The sequence below is a fragment of the Papaver somniferum genome, chromosome 9, assembly GCF_003573695.1.
Source record: "Papaver somniferum cultivar HN1 chromosome 9, ASM357369v1, whole genome shotgun sequence".
Classification (NCBI taxonomy): domain Eukaryota; kingdom Viridiplantae; phylum Streptophyta; class Magnoliopsida; order Ranunculales; family Papaveraceae; genus Papaver; species Papaver somniferum.
In genome coordinates, this window is record NC_039366.1 from 105290091 (window position 1) to 105308590 (window position 18500).

Sequence of the window (18500 nt, forward strand, 5' to 3'; positions counted from 1 at the left end):
CCTATGTTGATTTCTTTTACGGGCTCTACTGGCGTGAACACCGGCTTCGGCCCGAGGACTGGGACGTTCTTTGATTGCTATTTGGTATGTTTCTGTCCTTCGTTGGCTGCTGAAGTACCTGTCTCTGTGTTTAGGACATTATCATCTTTGTCAAACCCCTTCCTGTAGTTTCCTTGAGGAACAGGTCTATGGCCTTTCTTTCGCGGCTTCTTTATTTTTAATTCTTCGGGTTTTTCGCTGCTCTTCTTGTTCGTTGTTGATACGATCCTGAGTGGCTTGGCACTCTCTTGCAGAGACCCGATCTCCCTTGATTTCCATCACTCCCTCAGGTGTAGGGAATCTGAGATATTGGTAGTAAGTTGCCGCAACTCCCTTGAGTTTATGTAACCATTTTCGTCCAATAATGGCGTTGTAGGGGGATGGGCGTCAACCACGCTGAATCGTGTTTCTACTTTCATGGGTCGGCGTTAACCTGCAACACGATGTCCCCAATGGCTTCGTGGGTGCTCCGTTGAATCCGTAGATGGTGTAATAAGAGGTCATTAGTTGTTCTTCATGGAGCTTCATTCGTTTGAATGCGTCGTAGAATAGAACGTTCACTGAGCTTCCCCCGTCTATGAGGATCTTTTTAAGGTTACATCCACCACTGGTAGTGTGAGGACAGGGGGTCGTTATGGTCTTCCATATCTTCTTCGATATCTTCAGCATCGAAGATAATAGGTGAGTCCATCCACTCTTCGTGCTCGTCCACCTCTACCCCATCGATCTTATACAATTCTCATCGGTCCTCGAACTGCTTCCGTAACCTCTTTCCTATTGTGCTGTAAGTGAGGGCCCTGCGGCTTCAGAACACGAGATGGTGTGATTGTGCGGTTTCCTCTGGAAGTTGGACTGGCTTGGTTCGTTTGGATCTATCCTCGGCAATATCCTTTCGTATGTAATGTTTGAGCTCGCCAGCATCAATCAATTTTTGGATCATTATTTTGAGGTTTTTACATTTTTCGGTCTGGTGTCCGTTGAAGCAGTGATATTCACAGTAATCTTTAGACTTCTCAGTTCTTGGGGGCTGTTTTCCCTTAGACCATGGCCACTCCATTTTCCCTTCCTTTGATCTCTCGCAGGATCCGAGCATAGCTAGCATTGAGCTTCGTGTAAACTTGATCTTCGAATTTTCGATCGTCTTTTCGTCGTTCATCCCTTCGTTCCTTCCTATCTTCGTGAGGCCGTTCCACTGAGCAATTCCTTTTGGCCCCATTGGTTTGTTCTGCGGAATTGGTACGGTGAGACCTCTGCGGGTACGCCCTCGGGTTTTCACGCTGGATTTCTTCAAGACGAGCGTGCTTTTCAATAATTATTCGAAGATCTCCCTCTGTCTTAGGCACGCTTCCATGAATCTCAACAAATAGTGGACTCATTCGGTCTAATCCCCACTTGTAGCAGTTGATACTTACCACTGGGTCCACACTTCCTATGGCTTGGCAGATCTTGTGCCATCTGTTAGTGTATTCCCTCGTGGTTTCCTTGTAGCCAATTGCCAGCGAAAAGAGCTTATCCATTCCGGTGTTAACAACCTTGTTGTACATGTAAGTTCTTAAGAACTTTTCTGCGAGTTGGTCGTAGGAGTGGATGGAGTCTGGCAGCAGATTATCAAACCAAGACAATGCCGATCCCTTCAGGCTTGATGGGAAGTATCTACAGAGTACGGCGTCTTTCTGAATCCATCTAGCTAGGACACGGTTATAATACCGAATATGTGCAGCGGGATCGCTGGATCCGTCATAGCATTCGAACGTCGGGACAGGGCACTTCAGCGGAATAGGGGTGTTGGCCAGGCGATGAGTTAGGGGCGTGGAGTTAGCCTCTCTCATGACCTCTTCTAACCTTCCCTCGCCTTGTCTACTTTTTAATTGCCTGATCTCTGCCATCATCTCATCACGCAGCTCTTCCATCGCGCGGTGGTGCCCTACGCTCTTCTGCTCATGATAGTCTGACTCTCCGTCATTATAATCCGGGTCGGATGCGCTACTTCCCCTATCCGCGTCTCCATTAGCTGCCACGATGACTCTTCGGTCTCGATTTGGTTCTGGTGCCTTTGAATTTGCTTCATCAAGTTGTTGGCTGGTCTTCGTGCTTTGGGAAATCCGGTCTTTTAAATCTTGGTTTTCTCTGGCCAGCAGAGCTACTACATCTGCGTAAACCTGCTGGCTCTTCTTCAATTCTTCAAGCTCAGCCATCAATCGATGTGATTGGTTTGACCCCTGATTGAGAGTCCCATCTTGTGCTACTACGGCCATGGTGCCACCTTCTTCTACGGTTTGCACTAAGGGGGGTAGAGGTTCATCTTCGATTGTTGGCATTTCCAGATCGGGCCGAGTGCCCATCTGCGGTGTTAAAGCCGCCGGCACAGTTTGATTCTGATCGTTTGTTGATGGCATTCCGAAGGTTGGCGGGTGCGCGGTTGATGTGTTCCGGATTCATCCACCCTTTCTTTTGGTTGGTGAAATTGATTCGTAGAAAGAGTTTTGCTGGCTTCCGCAGCCTTTGGGGTTTCCGCTGCCGTACTGTACTTTGTTGCCGCTGCTCTGAGGGCCGCGGCTGCAACGGAGTTAGCGTTCATAGGTGAAGTGATCTCCGCAGTATCCTGCCTCTGACTAGTCATTTTTGATTTGTCTCCTTTATGCTTGCTCCGGGTGATGACCGGGGTTGTCCTTGGTGCTTCCTTTGACGAGGCTTTGGATTTTCCTGCTTCCTGCATCTTTTCCATCGTGGGTCCGTTTGTCGTTTTCTTTCTGCACAAGGGAATTTCAAACAGCGAGAAACAGAAATGTCCGTGCGGATCGGGTTAGTTTGCGAAATACCTTACTCCAAGACAGGGAAAAACTGCCCGAGGGCCACGTGAAAGGATCCCTTTGAAAATGCACGTAGATCTTTTTGAAAATTTTCGAAAACCCACCGGAAAGACAGGTCCGTACGAGATCTAAAAAAATGTAAATCCATGGATCTAAGCAATAAATCTTTTAACCAGCTTAAATTGCTTTGAATATGGTAAAGTTTAACAAAAGGTAAATACTGCTAGAGCTAATGAAGCAGAGCAATCATGTGCTAGTTTAAGATGAAATCACAGGATAAGATAAATCTTTTACCGGGACGAAGTCCCTGTTTCTAGCGCCAAATTATGAACACGTAAATCATGAAGGCATCTATATGTTCACTAACAATGTTTGCACTCTAGGTACATACTCGCACTGATGATACGATTGCATTGATTCCTTGGCTCAAAACCTTCGGGTTTATCATAGCCTCATCTAATAATATCGCGAGAGGCGTTTACGCAGGGGAAGATAAATAAAACGAAGTATAAAAGTAAAACTCATGGAACATTCGGCGAATATAAAGTGCTGGAATGTAAATAAGACTGGGATTTACGTGGTTCAGCACTAAGGCCTACATCCACGGGGTTGTTTCACTATGTACTTGATGATTACAGAGATAGTCGAGTGACTTTGGAGTTTACATAGATCTGTATATTGTAAAGGACAAACTTACACTCATAGTCCTTATCTCTCTCCTTCTCTCCCTCCTTTTTCCGATCCCCTCACTCTTGGTGGAGAGGGGGTATTTATAGGGCTAGAGTGTGGGACCCATTTCTGAGGGCCGTTGGAACCTTATCTTCTTGTGCTTTGTGTCCATCACGCGTAGGTCTTTGTTCATTGCTTGATCACGCACATTCATCCTCGTTCGTTCCACGGGCTGGTCGACACGTACACTGCTCAGAGTGTTTAATGCGGGTGGTTGAGGCGCCTGTTCGTGTCAGACAAGTGTCTTCTGCCCCTGTCACGTCCATGTCAGTCGACCTTTTCTTCACCGTTGATCTTGGCTTCTTTTGGGGATGAGATAAAGTAACTCTTCGGGAGTTATTTGGTGCTCCGCAGTACATCGTGTTTTTGATACATCTCTTATCTTCTTCCCTTGGATTTGTTCGAGCAAAGATCCGACGTCCACGAGATGGGCTTCTTGGATGTGGGCGTGTGTCATCATGTTTTGATGGCTTGGTCCGCATGCTCTCCACGTGTCTTCCTACATACACGTGTTTAATGGTGAAATATGTACACACACGGGTCACAAAGCCTGTAGCCTTATACATGTTCGACGTTTTTAGGATCCTACCCCCAAGAGTCGAGGGGATTTTTTTTTACTTAAGGAGATTTTCTTGCCGGGGAATACAGATCTTATCTCGTGCATGCCAGTACACATACAATTGGGCAAGCAAGATATACAGTTTTCAAATAAATGATATAGAATAAGACAAACATAGATAGTTCACTTTCAACAACAAGGAAAAACAATTTCCCAATAGATGATAATTTTGCACCTTTAGATGTTCAAACACCAATAACGTTTGGTAACAACTATCTCAAAAGTCTTGTTACCAAGAAAGGCTTCTTCATTCCGATCAAGTATTATTCGACGATGGATCTACAGATTCACAAGTACGCACTTATGGTAACAACCTAAGTACATTGTGCTGATTCATTTGTTGTCATAATTAAGGTGGGTGATATCAATTCACTTATAGAGTCTAAAAGAGAAACCGGAAAGAGTTATAGTAACAAAGATAATTAAACGACTATTAAAAATCTCTTCGTTTTGAACCATTGAGTTTATTCAAAATATTTTATTTTTCTTTCGAGCAAACATAATTGAAAGGCAATAGGAGGGGACAAAACTACAATCTTCAGGTAATCTAATTCTTTAAATCAGGCGACAGAAGCATGAAGTTTAGTTGCATAAAAAAAATGTTTCATGGAACCTCCTGAAGAGGGTTACACCCTCTTTTGCTGTGATAGAGCCTCTTTTGGAAATCCTGAAAATATAGGATTTGGTGTTGTTGTAAGGAATAACATCATTCGGGTGATTGGTATAATGTCTGGAGGTATTGGTATAGCCACTAACTGTTTGGCTGAAGTATATGCAGTATTATGTGCTCTTGAATGGGTTGTTCTTCTGAAAATCAGCAAAGTGATAATTAGATCAGACTTCAAGCCAGTGACTGGCGAATTCAACAGAGGATTTGTGTCATGGTATATTAAAATATGATAGTTGAAGGCGATTCAGAAATTAGACGAGGTTAAATTTGAACATTGTTTTAGAGAAATTACTTTTCTGCAGATGAATTAGCTAAGAGGGGAGCAATATTAAATGCAGGTGAAACATTAATTCATATGGGAGACCTCTATTTTTGAACCATATAGAGATTCCAAATATAGATTATTATAGGTTCCATCAGTAAATAAGTAGTTTCATATGTTTTGGCCTGACTTTGTTGTATTTTTAGTATGTTTTGAGTTGTCCTGTATCCCATAACGGTCCTGGTGTTTTAGCTTTCTTTTAATAAAATTTTTGTGATTCATCAAAAAATAAATAAATAATAATTGTGAATTATGTTAGTTGATTTTGTGGTTTCCATGTTTAATTTTCCTTCAAAATTTAGGAAGTTATGAAAAGATTGTGCGTATCTCACATTATTGTCGTTTGAATAAGTATCTGATTGAATCAATCATGTTTTCAGTGATTTTAGTTTTGAGTCTAAAATGTAGTTTCAAATACAATGAAAATAACTACTACCGACAAATGTACTAAGCAGCTTTCCGTGAGTTTGCACTAAAGAAAACCGACAAAATAGGTCTTAAAGAAAATTGGTAACGATAATGATATACACAACAAATAGAGCGGTCAGAGGCTCTGAGTGTCATATACATAGCTATGTGGATCAAGTAGTTAATAATTTCAGGAAGGCTATTTATAGACCAATCGTTTTGCTTCTCGAGACAAACTTAATATTGTTCCCCTGCAATGAGTTTAAGAACTTTGAGGGAAAATGATGGTGTGATTTCATCGACATGTTATGTTAGCTGTTATACCTGTGCATAATCTGTAGGCCCACAAATTGTTGTGTGTTATGGTTATGTACGAGTGCCATTAACATGTACTCTTCGTTCGTGCCTAGTATAAATATATGTTATGAAAATTATTATCATTTATGCGAGATTTATTTGTTTGTTTCTCTTAGTCAAGGATCCTCTCAGTAACCTGTGACCGCTAGGTTAACTACCACCTTCTTTGTTCATTACTGTCTTGGGACTGAATCTGACTAGGCTGAAGTCAGGTTGTTTTTTTCTTTTCATTTTTCTGATGCTAAACTCGAATTCTAACTAAACTTATACATGTAAATCAGAGGTATCTTGATCTAGGTACAAATTTATACCTAATTTGTTGGGCACATGTCTGAACTGGGTTCAAAAAATAATTAAAATTTTACTACAGTAGTATAATTCATACTCCACATGTTAATAACGTTAACTCTTATAATATCTAGCACTACAAACATGTATTAGACCCCTTAAGCCCTTTTCCCTTGCGCTCTCTCAAACAAAACCCTTTTTCCAACACAGTTTAGGGACTACTGAGATAAATAGACCCTCACTGCCTGCAACTCTAGCTTTCACACATAATCAAGTATGAAAGGGCCATTTCGTTTATTGGCAATTGATTTTGAGTTGGAACTTGAAATCCCAAACATCTAATAAATATGAACAATTATGCTATTCTCTCAGCCTTTCATGATGCTTTACCTTTTGTTTCACTTGCTTTAGGGTTATTTATAATTTTAATACTAGTTTTGGAGATTCGATGCTAGATATATTATTTTCATTTTGATTTGGATATTGTGAATCTTCATGTAGCTTTGTCCATTTGGGTTGTTGTCTGTGATATGTTTGGATTCTCAAGAAGGGTGATAATCATCGATAAACTTCTTTTCTGACTGGTTGAAAAGTTCCGACGAGTTTTCGAAGAGTTTCTGTTTTACCAACTACAAAATATTTGGATTTATTTCGGCCTTTTGGAGAGGGTTTATTTAGACCTAATTTATAAAGATCTCTACTTAAATAAATCACGCTTCACCGATCCATTCTCTCACTATGTAGCGAATTTATTGTTCGACGACCCAATCACTGCTACTAGATTCATTATAAAAATGAAAATTACTTAGCGTTGTACATTCTTGTGTTGTTGTAGTTGCTGCTCTGATGTAACTTTCCTATTTTCCCCGGTTATCTTTAATAAATAAGTAAAACACAAGGATATTCAACACTAAATTACTTCAAAAAAAACATGGTGTAAGTTTAGAATGTGAGCCAATTTGAGGGACTCATGTGTTTCCAAGAGGCTGGAGCCCAGCCACGTCCTTGTCATAGTGGTATGTTCCTTAGTCAAGGGTTATGGGAGTTGAGAATCTCTTTCAAAATGAAACACTTGATCAAATTTGGTCATACTATGGGTAGAGGGAAACCCCCTTTCACCCCAAACTCAATCACCTTACCTTTCAGTTGAAGGGGTGAGTGAAAGTCTTCACTACACGGCAAACAATTTGCCTTATGAAACAAAAATGAAAAAAACGACAAACAGTTTGCTTTATGAAACTAAAATGAGAAAAAACGACAACAGTGTGCCTTACTTAACTAAAATGAGAAAAAAATGGCAAACAGTTTGCCTTATGAAACTAAAATGAGAAAATAAAGGAAAACAGTTTGCCTTATGAAAATAAATGAAAAAGATAAAGGCAAACAGTTTTCCTTACGAAATTAAAATAATAAAAAAAGAACGCGCGATTGGGGGATATAAAAACAATTGGGGGATATAGATTACCTCCCCCAACCAGTAGTGTCTGTTGAGGGGTGATTTTTGGGTATGAAAATACTTAAATACCCTTTGGTTAATCAAAAAACATTATGAAAAGACCATAATACCCTTTATACTAAAACTTAAAATCAAAATCCAAATTCATATATCCCCTATTCTCTAAAAACTGTACCGGCAATCTTAGGGTTATGTTTTGATATTTTTTTTCTTCCATCTTCTTCTTCATCCGTTTTCAAAAATTTCTTCGTCGATTAACCTACCCGAATCATAACAATGCCTCCACGAAAGAAACCAAATGCCCTATCGAAATCAAACTCGATTGCTCAACATAAATTACAGGAAAGGCTTGCTTTGATTGCTCAAGAGCAAGAAGAAGAGGAAGCAGCCAACTCGGACAATCAACCTCTCGTAAACATGGCTTCTGTGAGAAGGTAAGTGATTTTGAACTACTTTATGAGTGTTTAAATCGATTTATAGCAATGGGTTTAGGTTAGAATACAAACCCTAACTCAAACAATTGAGTTTCGGTGAGTACCAACATTGAAATTTGTATGAATACCATGCTGGTACTCAATTATGACATTCAATCTAGAATGAAAGAAGTGTCGGTATTGGGTTACGACATTGATTTTAATATGAATAAAATGTCGTTTTCAAACTCAGAGTCTCCTGAAGCTGAATGTTCTATACCGGCATTCAAATTAAGTTGAATACTATGCCGGTATTGGGTTACGGCATTACTTTTAAATTGTTCGTGTATGCCAGTAGTACAGTTTTAGTATCCAAGAACATTCTAGGAATTATCGGCATTGGTTTGAGTTAGCATTCTGTGCCGGTACATGGTTACGACATGGAGTGAATTATTAGGTGTGTGCCGATAGTGTTCATTTTGTATCCAGGAACAATCTAAAATACTACCGGCATTGTCGATATTTATTGTACATTGCCGGAACTGTTGGTCCCGGCACTGTGATTCTATGCCGGTACTAAGAATGAAATTGTGTTGTCTTGTATTCATTTCGTGTGTATTTTGATATAGGAAAAAAGCCAAGGACAATATCTTTAACTAGCATAATGGTTGCTTTAAAAAAAACACACTCCCAAAACAAAAAGGTATTCAAAATTGGTCTTTGCTTGATACCTGCCCTTTGCATCATTGAGTTTTTTTTGGCACTCCATCACATGGAAACTAAGGGTCCATCCAGTCTTTACAACACCATGAAAGAAATGAGGGTCTAGGAGTAGGAGTCTCATACATTTTCAAAATCATCATACAAAAAAAAGAAAGTTGAACTGTTCAAGAGATGTTTCTTCTTGTGTCAGATATTCCAAACCCTAATTCATAATCTTCTTTTCTTTTCGCTTTCAAATTCTTCTTTTGTTATAATCTAAAATACAAGACGACAATAAAAGCTAAAAGAGGGAAGGCCTATAACTCGAAAAACGTTAACAAAGACCCAACTTTGAAAAGCAAAAAGAAGTTACAAGGGTAATTTTGTAACTCCAAGTAGCTCTATATTCCCTCCCTCCCTCTTTTCTTTTCTTTCTTCCTCATACAGAAACAGAATCACTGTAGTAGTTAGTAGAGTACAGTACACTCTGTAGTAAGTGAAGATGTTTTGAGTTTCAGAGAGAGAGTTTTGGAAAAGAGAGAGTGTGGGTTTCATCAACCAGAGATAATGGTGTCTGAAAACCCCTTTTCTTCTTTCAATCGATCGAGTACAACTCCTAAATTCTGCAATACCTTTAATAACAGGTGATTACATTTTCAAATTCCAGTTCAAGTATGAAATTTGTTTTAGGTATATGATTTTTTCAGTTCAAAATTGAATTTTGTTGATTTCTCTCTGTTAATGTAATTAGTTAGTTTGTTTCTACTTGTGGAATGTTTAGATTAAAGCAGTTTATGAAGTTTTTAAAGGTTAATTCATAGTAAACTGAGAAAAATCAGTGAGTTTTTTTGGTTATCATCAAGGTAGAGAGTGATGAGAGTTTCAAATGTTTTACTTTTGTTCTTTTCTTCTGAACCCAAGTCCTAACAACTTCTGACTTTCTGGGTTGGTACTGACGTTTGAATTTGTTAGTGAATTTATTTCATTAAACGATCTTGATTTCAATTTCTGTTATCACAATTAATTTATTTGTCTGTTTATTTATTAATATTATAACTATTTTGAAATTTTGTATCGATTTTCTGTAAACCCTGTGCAGTTGTGATTCCATTCCTCCTCCTTTATTCCATGTGCATTCTTAAAATTTTAAGCCAAGAATGGCTTAAAATTTTAAGCCAAGAAGAGAATAGTTTCTAATTAGTACTTAATTCAGTTTCAGTCAATTAGGTTTCAATTTGACTCAGCAAATGTATTTGATGAAACCATTGTGCAGGATATTTTTGGATGTTGCTGGCGACATTACGATCGTTGTTGATGGAGAGTCTTTTTTACTGCACAAAGTAAGGACTGATTTCTTATCTCCTAAACATTTATAAAATGCATATGGAATGTGTGTGTTGTTGTGTATTGGGTTGTTTTCTCCTTTTCCGTGCAGTCTTGTTTTGGTTCCCTTGTGCGAATTAGTAATTGGAATATATATGTATGATTGTTTCCTTCTGCTTGTGAGTTTTCACTACGCATGATGCAATTGAGAATTGAGGGCCTATCCTTCAATTCCATTTCCTAGTAGCATGACCCAGATGAACTCCTGTTTCCATAATTGATGTTTCAATATCTTCTTGTCATTTCTCCGCTGTTTAGTGTGGGTAATCACTATATGTTTGAGTTTGTATGGTGGTGCCCTGTTGAATTTACTTTACTTAAGTATGTCCTGTATTAGCTTCTGAATTGTGTGCACTTAGAACACTTTTTTAATTGTCACATGCTTGGTTCCTAGCAAAAACTGATTAAGCTCTGAATATCGGTGTTCACTATGCTGAAGTTCCCGTTAGTCTCTCGAAGTGGGAAGATTCGGAAAAAGGTTGCAGACTCAAGAGACTCAAACCTCACCAAGTTGGAGCTCCTGAACTTACCAGGTGGACCCCAGACATTTGAACTCGCAGCAAAGTTTTGTTATGGGACAAATTTTGAGATCACTCCAGAAAATGTTGCCAACCTTAGATGCGCTGCAGAATACCTGGAAATGTCTGACGATTACTGGGAAGAAAACCTCATTAGCCGAGCAGAGATATATCTTAAGGAAATCGTGGTTCAAAGTCTTGAAAAATCTGTGGAGGTTTTATCCACCTGTGAGGCTCTACTGCCTACAGCCGAGGAGGTAGGAATCGTGACCAAGTGTGTAGATGCAATTGCCATAAATGCTAGCAAGGAGCAGCTAGTTTCAGGTTTGTCTCACTTAAATTCTGACGGTTCTGGGAAACTAAATATGGATTGCACCGAGTGGTGGGTTGAGGACCTCTCAGTTTTAAGGATCGATTTCTATCAGAGAGTAATTGCTGCCATGAGAAGAACAGGTGTTCGAGCAGATAGCATTACCGCATGCTTGATGCACTACGCCCAAACATCTCAAGTGGGCATTGGAAAACGCGAGATTTGGGATCCTTCACGGATAAAACTTGATTCCACTATGGCAGAGGATGAACAGAGGGTTATAGTGGAGACCCTTGTAAGTCTTCTGCCAACAGATAAAAGTACATCTATTCCAACAAGTTTTCTGTTTGGGATGCTCAGATTGGCTAACCTAGTGGGTGTAAATAATGCCTGTAGACTTGAGCTTGAGAGGAGGATTGCTTATTTGTTAGAGATGGTTTCCCTTGATGATCTGCTTATCCCTTCAACACAGACTGGTGATTGTATCTTTGATGTTGATACTGTTCATCGATTACTAGTGAATTTCCTGCAGCGCATTGAAGAGGAAGAACCTGAAGACTCGTTACAGTATGGTTATGAGTCTGAGGGTCTCGGATCTACTAGCCATGCTTCTGTGTTGAAAGTTGGAGGGCTAATTGAAGCTTATCTAGCTGAAATTGCACCGGACCCATGTCTGAATCTGAAGAAATTCACCAATATCATTGAGATCTTGCCTGACTATGCCCGTGTTATCGATGATGGACTTTACAGAGCTATTGACATATATTTAAAGGTACTTCTCTAAGCCTCTGCATTGCTTACGAACTTGATTTTGTGGATACAATCAATCTCTTAGCCAGATGCCCTAGTTTTATACTGAGACTCAAAAGACAAATGTACATCTATAAACAGACACAGCTTTAGTTTGCTAATGCTTTGGTCTTTTCTTTTCATTTGCTGACTCCAGCTTAGCCATTTGTGTCTCTTACCTAATAAAATAAAGACTTCTAAATGTTGGTTTATGATTTTGTAAATTGCTATCTCAGGCACATCCTGCGCTAACTGAAAATGAATCTAAGAAATTGTGCAAGTACATAGACTGCCAAAAGCTCTCTCAAGAAGCTAGCAACCATGTGGCACAGAACGATCGTCTACCAGTTCAGATGGCAGTCCGGGTTCTCTACTTTGAGCAGCTCCGCCTGAAAAATTCCTTCTCCGGGAGCTCTGGAGATGGGTTCCTATCACAGAGAATCAGCAGTGGAGTTCCAAGTGCTGCCATGTCTCCAAGAGATAACTATGCTTCTTTGAGGAGGGAAAACAGAGAACTAAAGCTCGAAGTATCAAGAATGCGGGTAAGGTTAAGTGAGCTGGAGAAGGAACAAGGTTTCATGAAGCAAGGAATGATGGAGAAACCAGGACATGGGAAGACATTCTTAACGTCAATTTCAAAAGGAATTGGACGCATTGGTATATTTGGTGGTCCAACTGGAGGGAAACCACAAAAAGCTGGTAGGAAATCTCGGGATCAGAAGTTAAAAAAGGAAGACGAAGAAGGCACTCACTTTCATAAGTATATTTCTGTTGCATTGCAGGAAGCAAGAGTCTTGTAGCTGAAAATGCTTAGTGACTAGTGGAGAAGAATCAAAGTTGGGACAATCTATAGGTGTTTGATTATGTTAGTACATGTTTAACACGGGAGAACAGAACCCAGCATCCTGTTGGACTACACTTGCTCAGAGATTCTATGGATGGGGGATGTCTAAGTGGGACACCAGAAGAAGGTAATTTTGTTCCCAAGTGAATGATAGTGCGCGAAAATCAGACATGTTCTGTACAGTCCAAGTATATAATGGCAAGTATAAGCTCAATAGGAAACCTGAATCCAGATGTGAATCCGTCCAAGAGTTTCTGAGACAAGGTCAGTATAAAATCCCAAAATTCAAAAGTGATTGAAATTCGTTGTGTCAATTTACTTATGTCATATGTTACTCAGATACTGATCGTTTATAACGTGTATTTATATATGTATTGCCTGTAATACTAGATCTAATATTATAAGTTTCTGGCGACCTTTTCTTTTACGTATTCTGGTTCTAAAAACATAACTAGAGTAACACACTTGGAACCAGGGTTCAGGGGTTGGAATCCCTTATTGATAAGCAAATACTTAAAGCTGTCGAGCATCTTACTGAAGCATTTATTGGTTCAGGTATCTAAGCAAGAACAATTTTGAACGACAAAAACACAAAACAGATCACCTTACTTGAAAGAAACCACATTTATGAATGCAAAAGCTCAAGATAGAAATAGGCATAACATGAGAATCGGTAAGACCATCCAAGATTTTCTCGGGCATTTGAGACCAAAATTGCTATCCGTCATCTCAAAATATGGAAATGGACTGCTTGATACTTATGCACTAGCACTTGCAAAAAGATGCTTTCGGATCTGAAAAATGAGGTAAAGAGGGGTTAACGTGCTGATCTACCATAAGTCAGTGTCGTCATAATCACACAAGAATCAAAATGATTGCTGTTTTGTACTCAGTTTAACAAACAAAGAAGATATGGTGATATTAGTAGGATATTAAGAGTGGTAAAGAGAATGATTTGCACAAATACCTCTGGTAATTTCTTTCTGAAACAGACGTCCAATCTTGCATCAAGTGTGTTCTCCATCACTATTTTCCCATCTTCTGACGCTAATACCACTCCTCCAGAGCTGTAAATCCATAAAAAGCAATGAATAAAATGTATGAGCCTTAGAAAGAGAAATTAGTTAAGAGAAAATAAATACAGAACTTGCATAGAACGAATTGAAGATCAGATAAGCAAAAATACGGCTTGTGCAAAATGTAAGTGAGACGTTAAGAAAAGAAACCCGATTTTGGTTTGGACTAGGAAACCAAAGACCCTCCAATTGATGTTCCCAAAGGGGCTGAGGTTGATCAATATACTCGGCTAGGGTAACAAGATATGCTTGTTCTTCTTTTTAAAGAGAGCATATCAACCTCAAAATTCTCAACATTATGGTCATTTATGCTGAGACTAGGAATTAACTCTCTTGCTAAAATTCTAAAGCATGACAATCAAGGCAAAAAGTAAAACATTACCAGTAGGTACCATGAGAATCCTTTTTGGATGGTGGTGGTGGAAGATATACACCATCAATAGTAACCTTAGGGGCTTGAACTTTGGCTTTCTCTGCATACTCTTGTGTTGCTTTCTCCAAAGTGGACTGTACGAGTGCACGGTCAACTTCTCTGCACCGAAGCAACACTGCTGGCTCTTTCAAACGAAGCAAGCTCTGGAAATTCAAAATGAAGTTGTTAAGACACATTTCTTAATGATTAAAGTCAGACAATGTTTAGTAGAATAAAGAGACGAACTAAGATGTTACGGAACAAGAATTACTTGAACAATCAAGTCCTTGAGAAGCTTGGAGTATGCATTCTTGTTATCAGAGACGCGTAAAAGATCTTTGCTAGCAGAATCCTTCATTCCATTCACCAAGTCATCTTGTGCTTGCAGAACCTTTATACGCGATGCATTCAGCTGCATGGAATACTCACTGTCCAAAATCCCATCATTAACAACATAGGAGAAACACAAACAAGCAAAAAAGATTCAGAGGGAAGGTAATGCACGTGAATATTTACCAATACTCACATTTTCTTACGGACTTCGACTTGCTTTGCCTTACGTTCATACTCTTGCCTAATCTTTTTCTTTTCAGCTTCAACTAGTTGGAGCTTTTCAATGTTGAATTCCTACCAAACATAAAAAGGTAAAATGTCTATACAAATTTACCCGAAACCAATATAAACCTAACCACTTTACCACTCTATTAAACAAAAGATTAGCATACGTGTGAATACAGGAAATCAAAAAGCAAAATAATGTCTGCTCAAATGAATTCGTTTTTCCAAGATTGATCAATCTAATTTTCATACGTAAACTTTTTAATAATAACAAATTGGGAAAAATATTAATCATATTAGGGTGAGGGTGAAACCTAAATGCCTCTAAATTATCACATTTCGAGATGAATTTTCCATACGTAAAAATAATCATAGAATACAAAATTGAGATACAATACTAATCAGTAAAAAGAGTTTTTTTTACTGTGAGAGAACCTCTTCAGCAGAAACAGAGATCTCATCTGCTTTCTCTTCAGCTTCTTGTCTAATAAATCTAACCATCTGCTGGATCTGCTTAGTAACATCTGCATCGTTCATTTTTTTCTCTTCTTCTTCTCTGAAATGATTCTCTTTTTCCGATCCTTGTCTTTTCACTTTTTCTTGTTTAAAATTCAAATCATATAGCACAGTCTCCGGTTTTTACTGCAACAACATTTAATGCTGTACAAATGTGGAATTAGTCTTACTTCCACGCGTCAATAATTCCTTCGTCATTAAGGCTTTCGCGGATTCACTGTCTAAAATGAAACGATTCGAGAGAAAAAATTACTCGAAAGCGCACGTGGATGTTGTGTGATGACGGATTCGTCCTTATATCATGATCCCATTCCTATGGTATCACAAACATCTACTAAACCCATTTCAAATTCATTTCAGGGTTCAAACAAATTAGCTGTATATCTGATTTTTCCAGTCTCTTCAGCAGTTCAGTCGAATAAATCCAACAATCTGTTCATCTTCATTCATTTGTTTCATCTTCTTTTGATTACTGAACTGTCTCTGATACTTACTGCACCAAAAATTAATGTTAAACTCTTAGGTATTTGGAAATCACATTATTTAAGTAGAGAAAGAAGAGAGAAAAAATCATAACCAAAGTTCAGAAGCAAAAAAAAAAAAAATCCCCAAATCTCTAGGGTTTTTGTTGAAGAAGATTGTTCACTTCAGTGAAAGATCAAAATGGAGAAAAGAAATTCTAAGGCTTTTAGCAAAGAAGAGTATGAACTTTGGGTAGAAACTAGGAAGCAGAAGAACAAAGATTTCTTGCCAACTTACGAAGCTGTACAGACCCTTATTCAAGAAGAGAGTACAACCATTGATAACTTCAAGCAGATTCTTGATGAGGTTGAACGATTGCATGAGTTGGCTGCTACTGCAACAGAACAGGTACTCGACGCCAAAGCTCTCTCGGATTTTGTTAATAAACTTTTAGTGTCGATTAAATCTTCCGGAAATAAAGAAATTAGTCCTGCTTCCTTTATTACTGGTTTGCTTACAAAGTATGGAGATAAAAATGGTTCAAAACCATTCAACTGGAGTGCTCTTGGGGAGAATGTGGTTGGTATTTGTAATAATGTCTCTAGATCTTGCTGCACTATGGTTGGACCTATGGATGTTGAGATGAAAACTAAGAAAGTGGTTTCAGCAAAACGTAAGAGATCTGCTGCTGATGTTGAGCACCCAGAAGAATTGAAAAATGCTGCAACAGAAGAGGACTCAGCAACAGACAAAAATGTTGCTACAATGTTCAACATTATGAAGAGCAGGAAGAAACCTGAAAAGGTTGAAAACCTTATAATGAATAAAGATTCTTATGCACAAACAGGAGAAAATCTGTTTGCTCTTTTCATTTCTGGTGAAAGATGGGAGAGCGGAAGTGAAATTTGATAGTAATGGCCATCAGGTGGTTTCGCTAAGAAATGTGCCTCACCCTGATAACTAAAATCGGGGGAGGTTAATGGCAACTGCAAGATGAAACTTAGCTTATATAAAGACAACTCTCTTTATTGATGTTTAGAAAATCTCTCAAAACTAAACACAAGCTCTAATCTTGCTCATTTGATCAACCACAACTTTGGTGATCATATATATATAGAACTATGAATTCCTTTTCCTAGTCCTATTACCTTATTACATGTCTTTCCTTTTCTTAGAATTAGATGACTTCTAATTCCCTTAGGATTACATCAATTTCCTAATCTTGTCCTAACCAGCTTGTTAGTGACTTCTATGTTGAAGTTTAACCAACATTCTCCCCGTTAAGCTTCAACCTTACCCGTGACATATCTTGTACTCCAATCAATTATCTCATTTCTTCAAACTTGATCCGAGCTAATGCCTTTGTCAATATATCTGCTTTCTGCTCAGTTCCTGGCATGTGTTCAACGTTGATGATCTCCTTCTCGATACATTCTCGTATGAAATGATCCCTTTTGTGAATGTGTTTCGTCTTCCCATGAAACACTGGATTTTTAGTGAGTGCAATTGCAGACTTATTATCAATCTTGATGAGAACTTTTCCAGGTTATCTTTCTTTGATTTCACCCAACAGTTCTTGAAGCCATATTGATTATTTAGCTGCTTCTGTTGCGGCCATAAACTCAGCTTCACAGGATGAGAGGGCTACAGTGTCTTGCTTCTGTGAACACCATGTAATAGGTGCTTCTCCTTGATAAAATATATGACCAGTTGTACTTTTTCCATCATCTTGGTCAATATTATGACTGTTGTCACTATACCCAACAATTCTTTTTGATCCTCCTCGACCATACTTCAATCCACAGCTGATTGTTCCTCTTAGATATCTCAATATCTGCTTTATTACATCACCATGAGACTTGCGTGGACTCTGCATATAACGGCTTGCTACTCCCACAGAGAAAGCCAAGTCTGGTCTTGTGTGTAACAAGTATCTAAGGCATCCAACATTTCTTCTATAACTCGTTGGATCAATCTCAGCTTCTTCTTGTGCCTTTGAAACTTTAAGTCCAAACTCCATTGGTATCTTAGTTGGATTACAAGTTTCAAGTCCTGCTTCTTTCAGAATTCTCCTTGCATAAGCTTCTTGTTTAAATCCAATCTACTCCTTGATGGACTTCTATGCCAAGGTAATAAGTGAGTTTTCCGAGGTCTGACATCTCAAACTTTGATGACATTTCTCACTTGAACTCATTGATCACCTTAAGGGAGTTGCCAGTCAAAAATAGATCATCTATATAGACTGCAATCACAAGAAGCGTTCCCTTTTCTTCTCTTCTGTATACTGATGTTTCTTTAGAGCACTTAACAAATCTGATTTCTCTTAAGATTTGATCTAACTTTGTATTCCAGGCTCGAGGAGCTTGTCTTAGACCATATAGAGCTTTTGATAACTTATAAACCTTATGCTCTTGTCCTTTTACTTCAAAACCTTCTGGTTGTTCAACATACACATTTTCTCGCAATTCACCATGTAAGAATGCTGTCTTAACGTCTAAGTGGTGAATTTCCCATGAGTTTGATGCTGCTTCTGCTATTAAGAGACGAATTGTCTCTAGTCTAGAAACTGGTGCGAAAACTTCGTCAAAGTCTATGCCTGATTCTTGAACGTATCCTAGCTACAAGTCTTTCCTTATATTTGTTAATAGTTCCATCAACATTTCTTTTAACCTTGAAGATCCACTTGAGGCCAATCACTTTTACCTCACCTGGCTTATCAACTAGAAACCAAGTCTTGTTTCTGTTGATTGAAATAATTTCTTTTCTACATGCTTGTGTCCATTTAGTCGAGACCTTTGCTTCCTGAAAATTCCTTGGTT

General features: G+C 38.6%; 3 protein-coding genes across 3 annotated transcripts; 2 read left to right on the plus strand and 1 right to left on the minus strand.

Moving 5' to 3' along the window:
- The first annotated feature begins 9271 nt into the window (after positions 1-9271).
- Positions 9272-13084, plus strand: LOC113311107 (BTB/POZ domain-containing protein At3g08570-like). Its single transcript, XM_026559957.1, has 4 exons — positions 9272-9457; positions 10087-10153; positions 10636-11796; positions 12050-13084. The coding sequence occupies exons 1-4, from the start codon at positions 9381-9383 to the stop codon at positions 12611-12613; spliced, it is 1869 nt and encodes a 622-aa protein (XP_026415742.1). The 5' UTR covers positions 9272-9380; the 3' UTR covers positions 12614-13084.
- An 83-nt stretch (positions 13085-13167) lies between these two features.
- Positions 13168-15279, minus strand: LOC113311108 (V-type proton ATPase subunit E-like). Its single transcript, XM_026559958.1, has 6 exons — positions 15139-15279; positions 14672-14772; positions 14417-14573; positions 14116-14309; positions 13625-13724; positions 13168-13451 (listed from the first exon to the last, which is right to left on the minus strand). The coding sequence occupies exons 1-6, from the start codon at positions 15238-15240 to the stop codon at positions 13416-13418; spliced, it is 690 nt and encodes a 229-aa protein (XP_026415743.1). The 5' UTR covers positions 15241-15279; the 3' UTR covers positions 13168-13415.
- Positions 15280-15882: 603 nt separating this feature from the next.
- LOC113312377 (non-structural maintenance of chromosomes element 4 homolog B-like) lies at positions 15883-16590 on the plus strand. Its single transcript, XM_026561129.1, has one exon. It carries the CDS (start codon positions 15883-15885, stop codon positions 16588-16590), a length of 708 nt encoding a protein of 235 aa, XP_026416914.1.
- Positions 16591-18500: the final 1910 nt, after the last annotated feature.

Bases quoted from the DNA above. Each gene is read 5' to 3' on its own strand.
- LOC113311108 (XM_026559958.1), bottom strand. From the start codon at position 15,240: ATGAACGATGCAGATGTTACTAAGCAGATCCAGCAGATGGTTAGATTT. The intron at 14,773-15,138 runs GTTCTCTCACAG...TATGTTTGGTAG, and splicing joins TCTCTGTTTCTGCTGAAGAG to GAATTCAACATTGAAAAGCT. The intron at 13,452-13,624 runs GTATTTGTGCAA...CTCATTTTTCAG, and splicing joins TCAGAAAGAAATTACCAGAG to ATCCGAAAGCATCTTTTTGC.
- LOC113311107 (XM_026559957.1), top strand. From the start codon at position 9,381: ATGGTGTCTGAAAACCCCTTTTCTTCTTTCAATCGATCGAGTACAACT. The intron at 9,458-10,086 runs GTGATTACATTT...ACCATTGTGCAG, and splicing joins TGCAATACCTTTAATAACAG to GATATTTTTGGATGTTGCTG. The intron at 10,154-10,635 runs GTAAGGACTGAT...ACTATGCTGAAG, and splicing joins AGTCTTTTTTACTGCACAAA to TTCCCGTTAGTCTCTCGAAG.
- LOC113312377 (XM_026561129.1), top strand. From the start codon at position 15,883: ATGGAGAAAAGAAATTCTAAGGCTTTTAGCAAAGAAGAGTATGAACTT.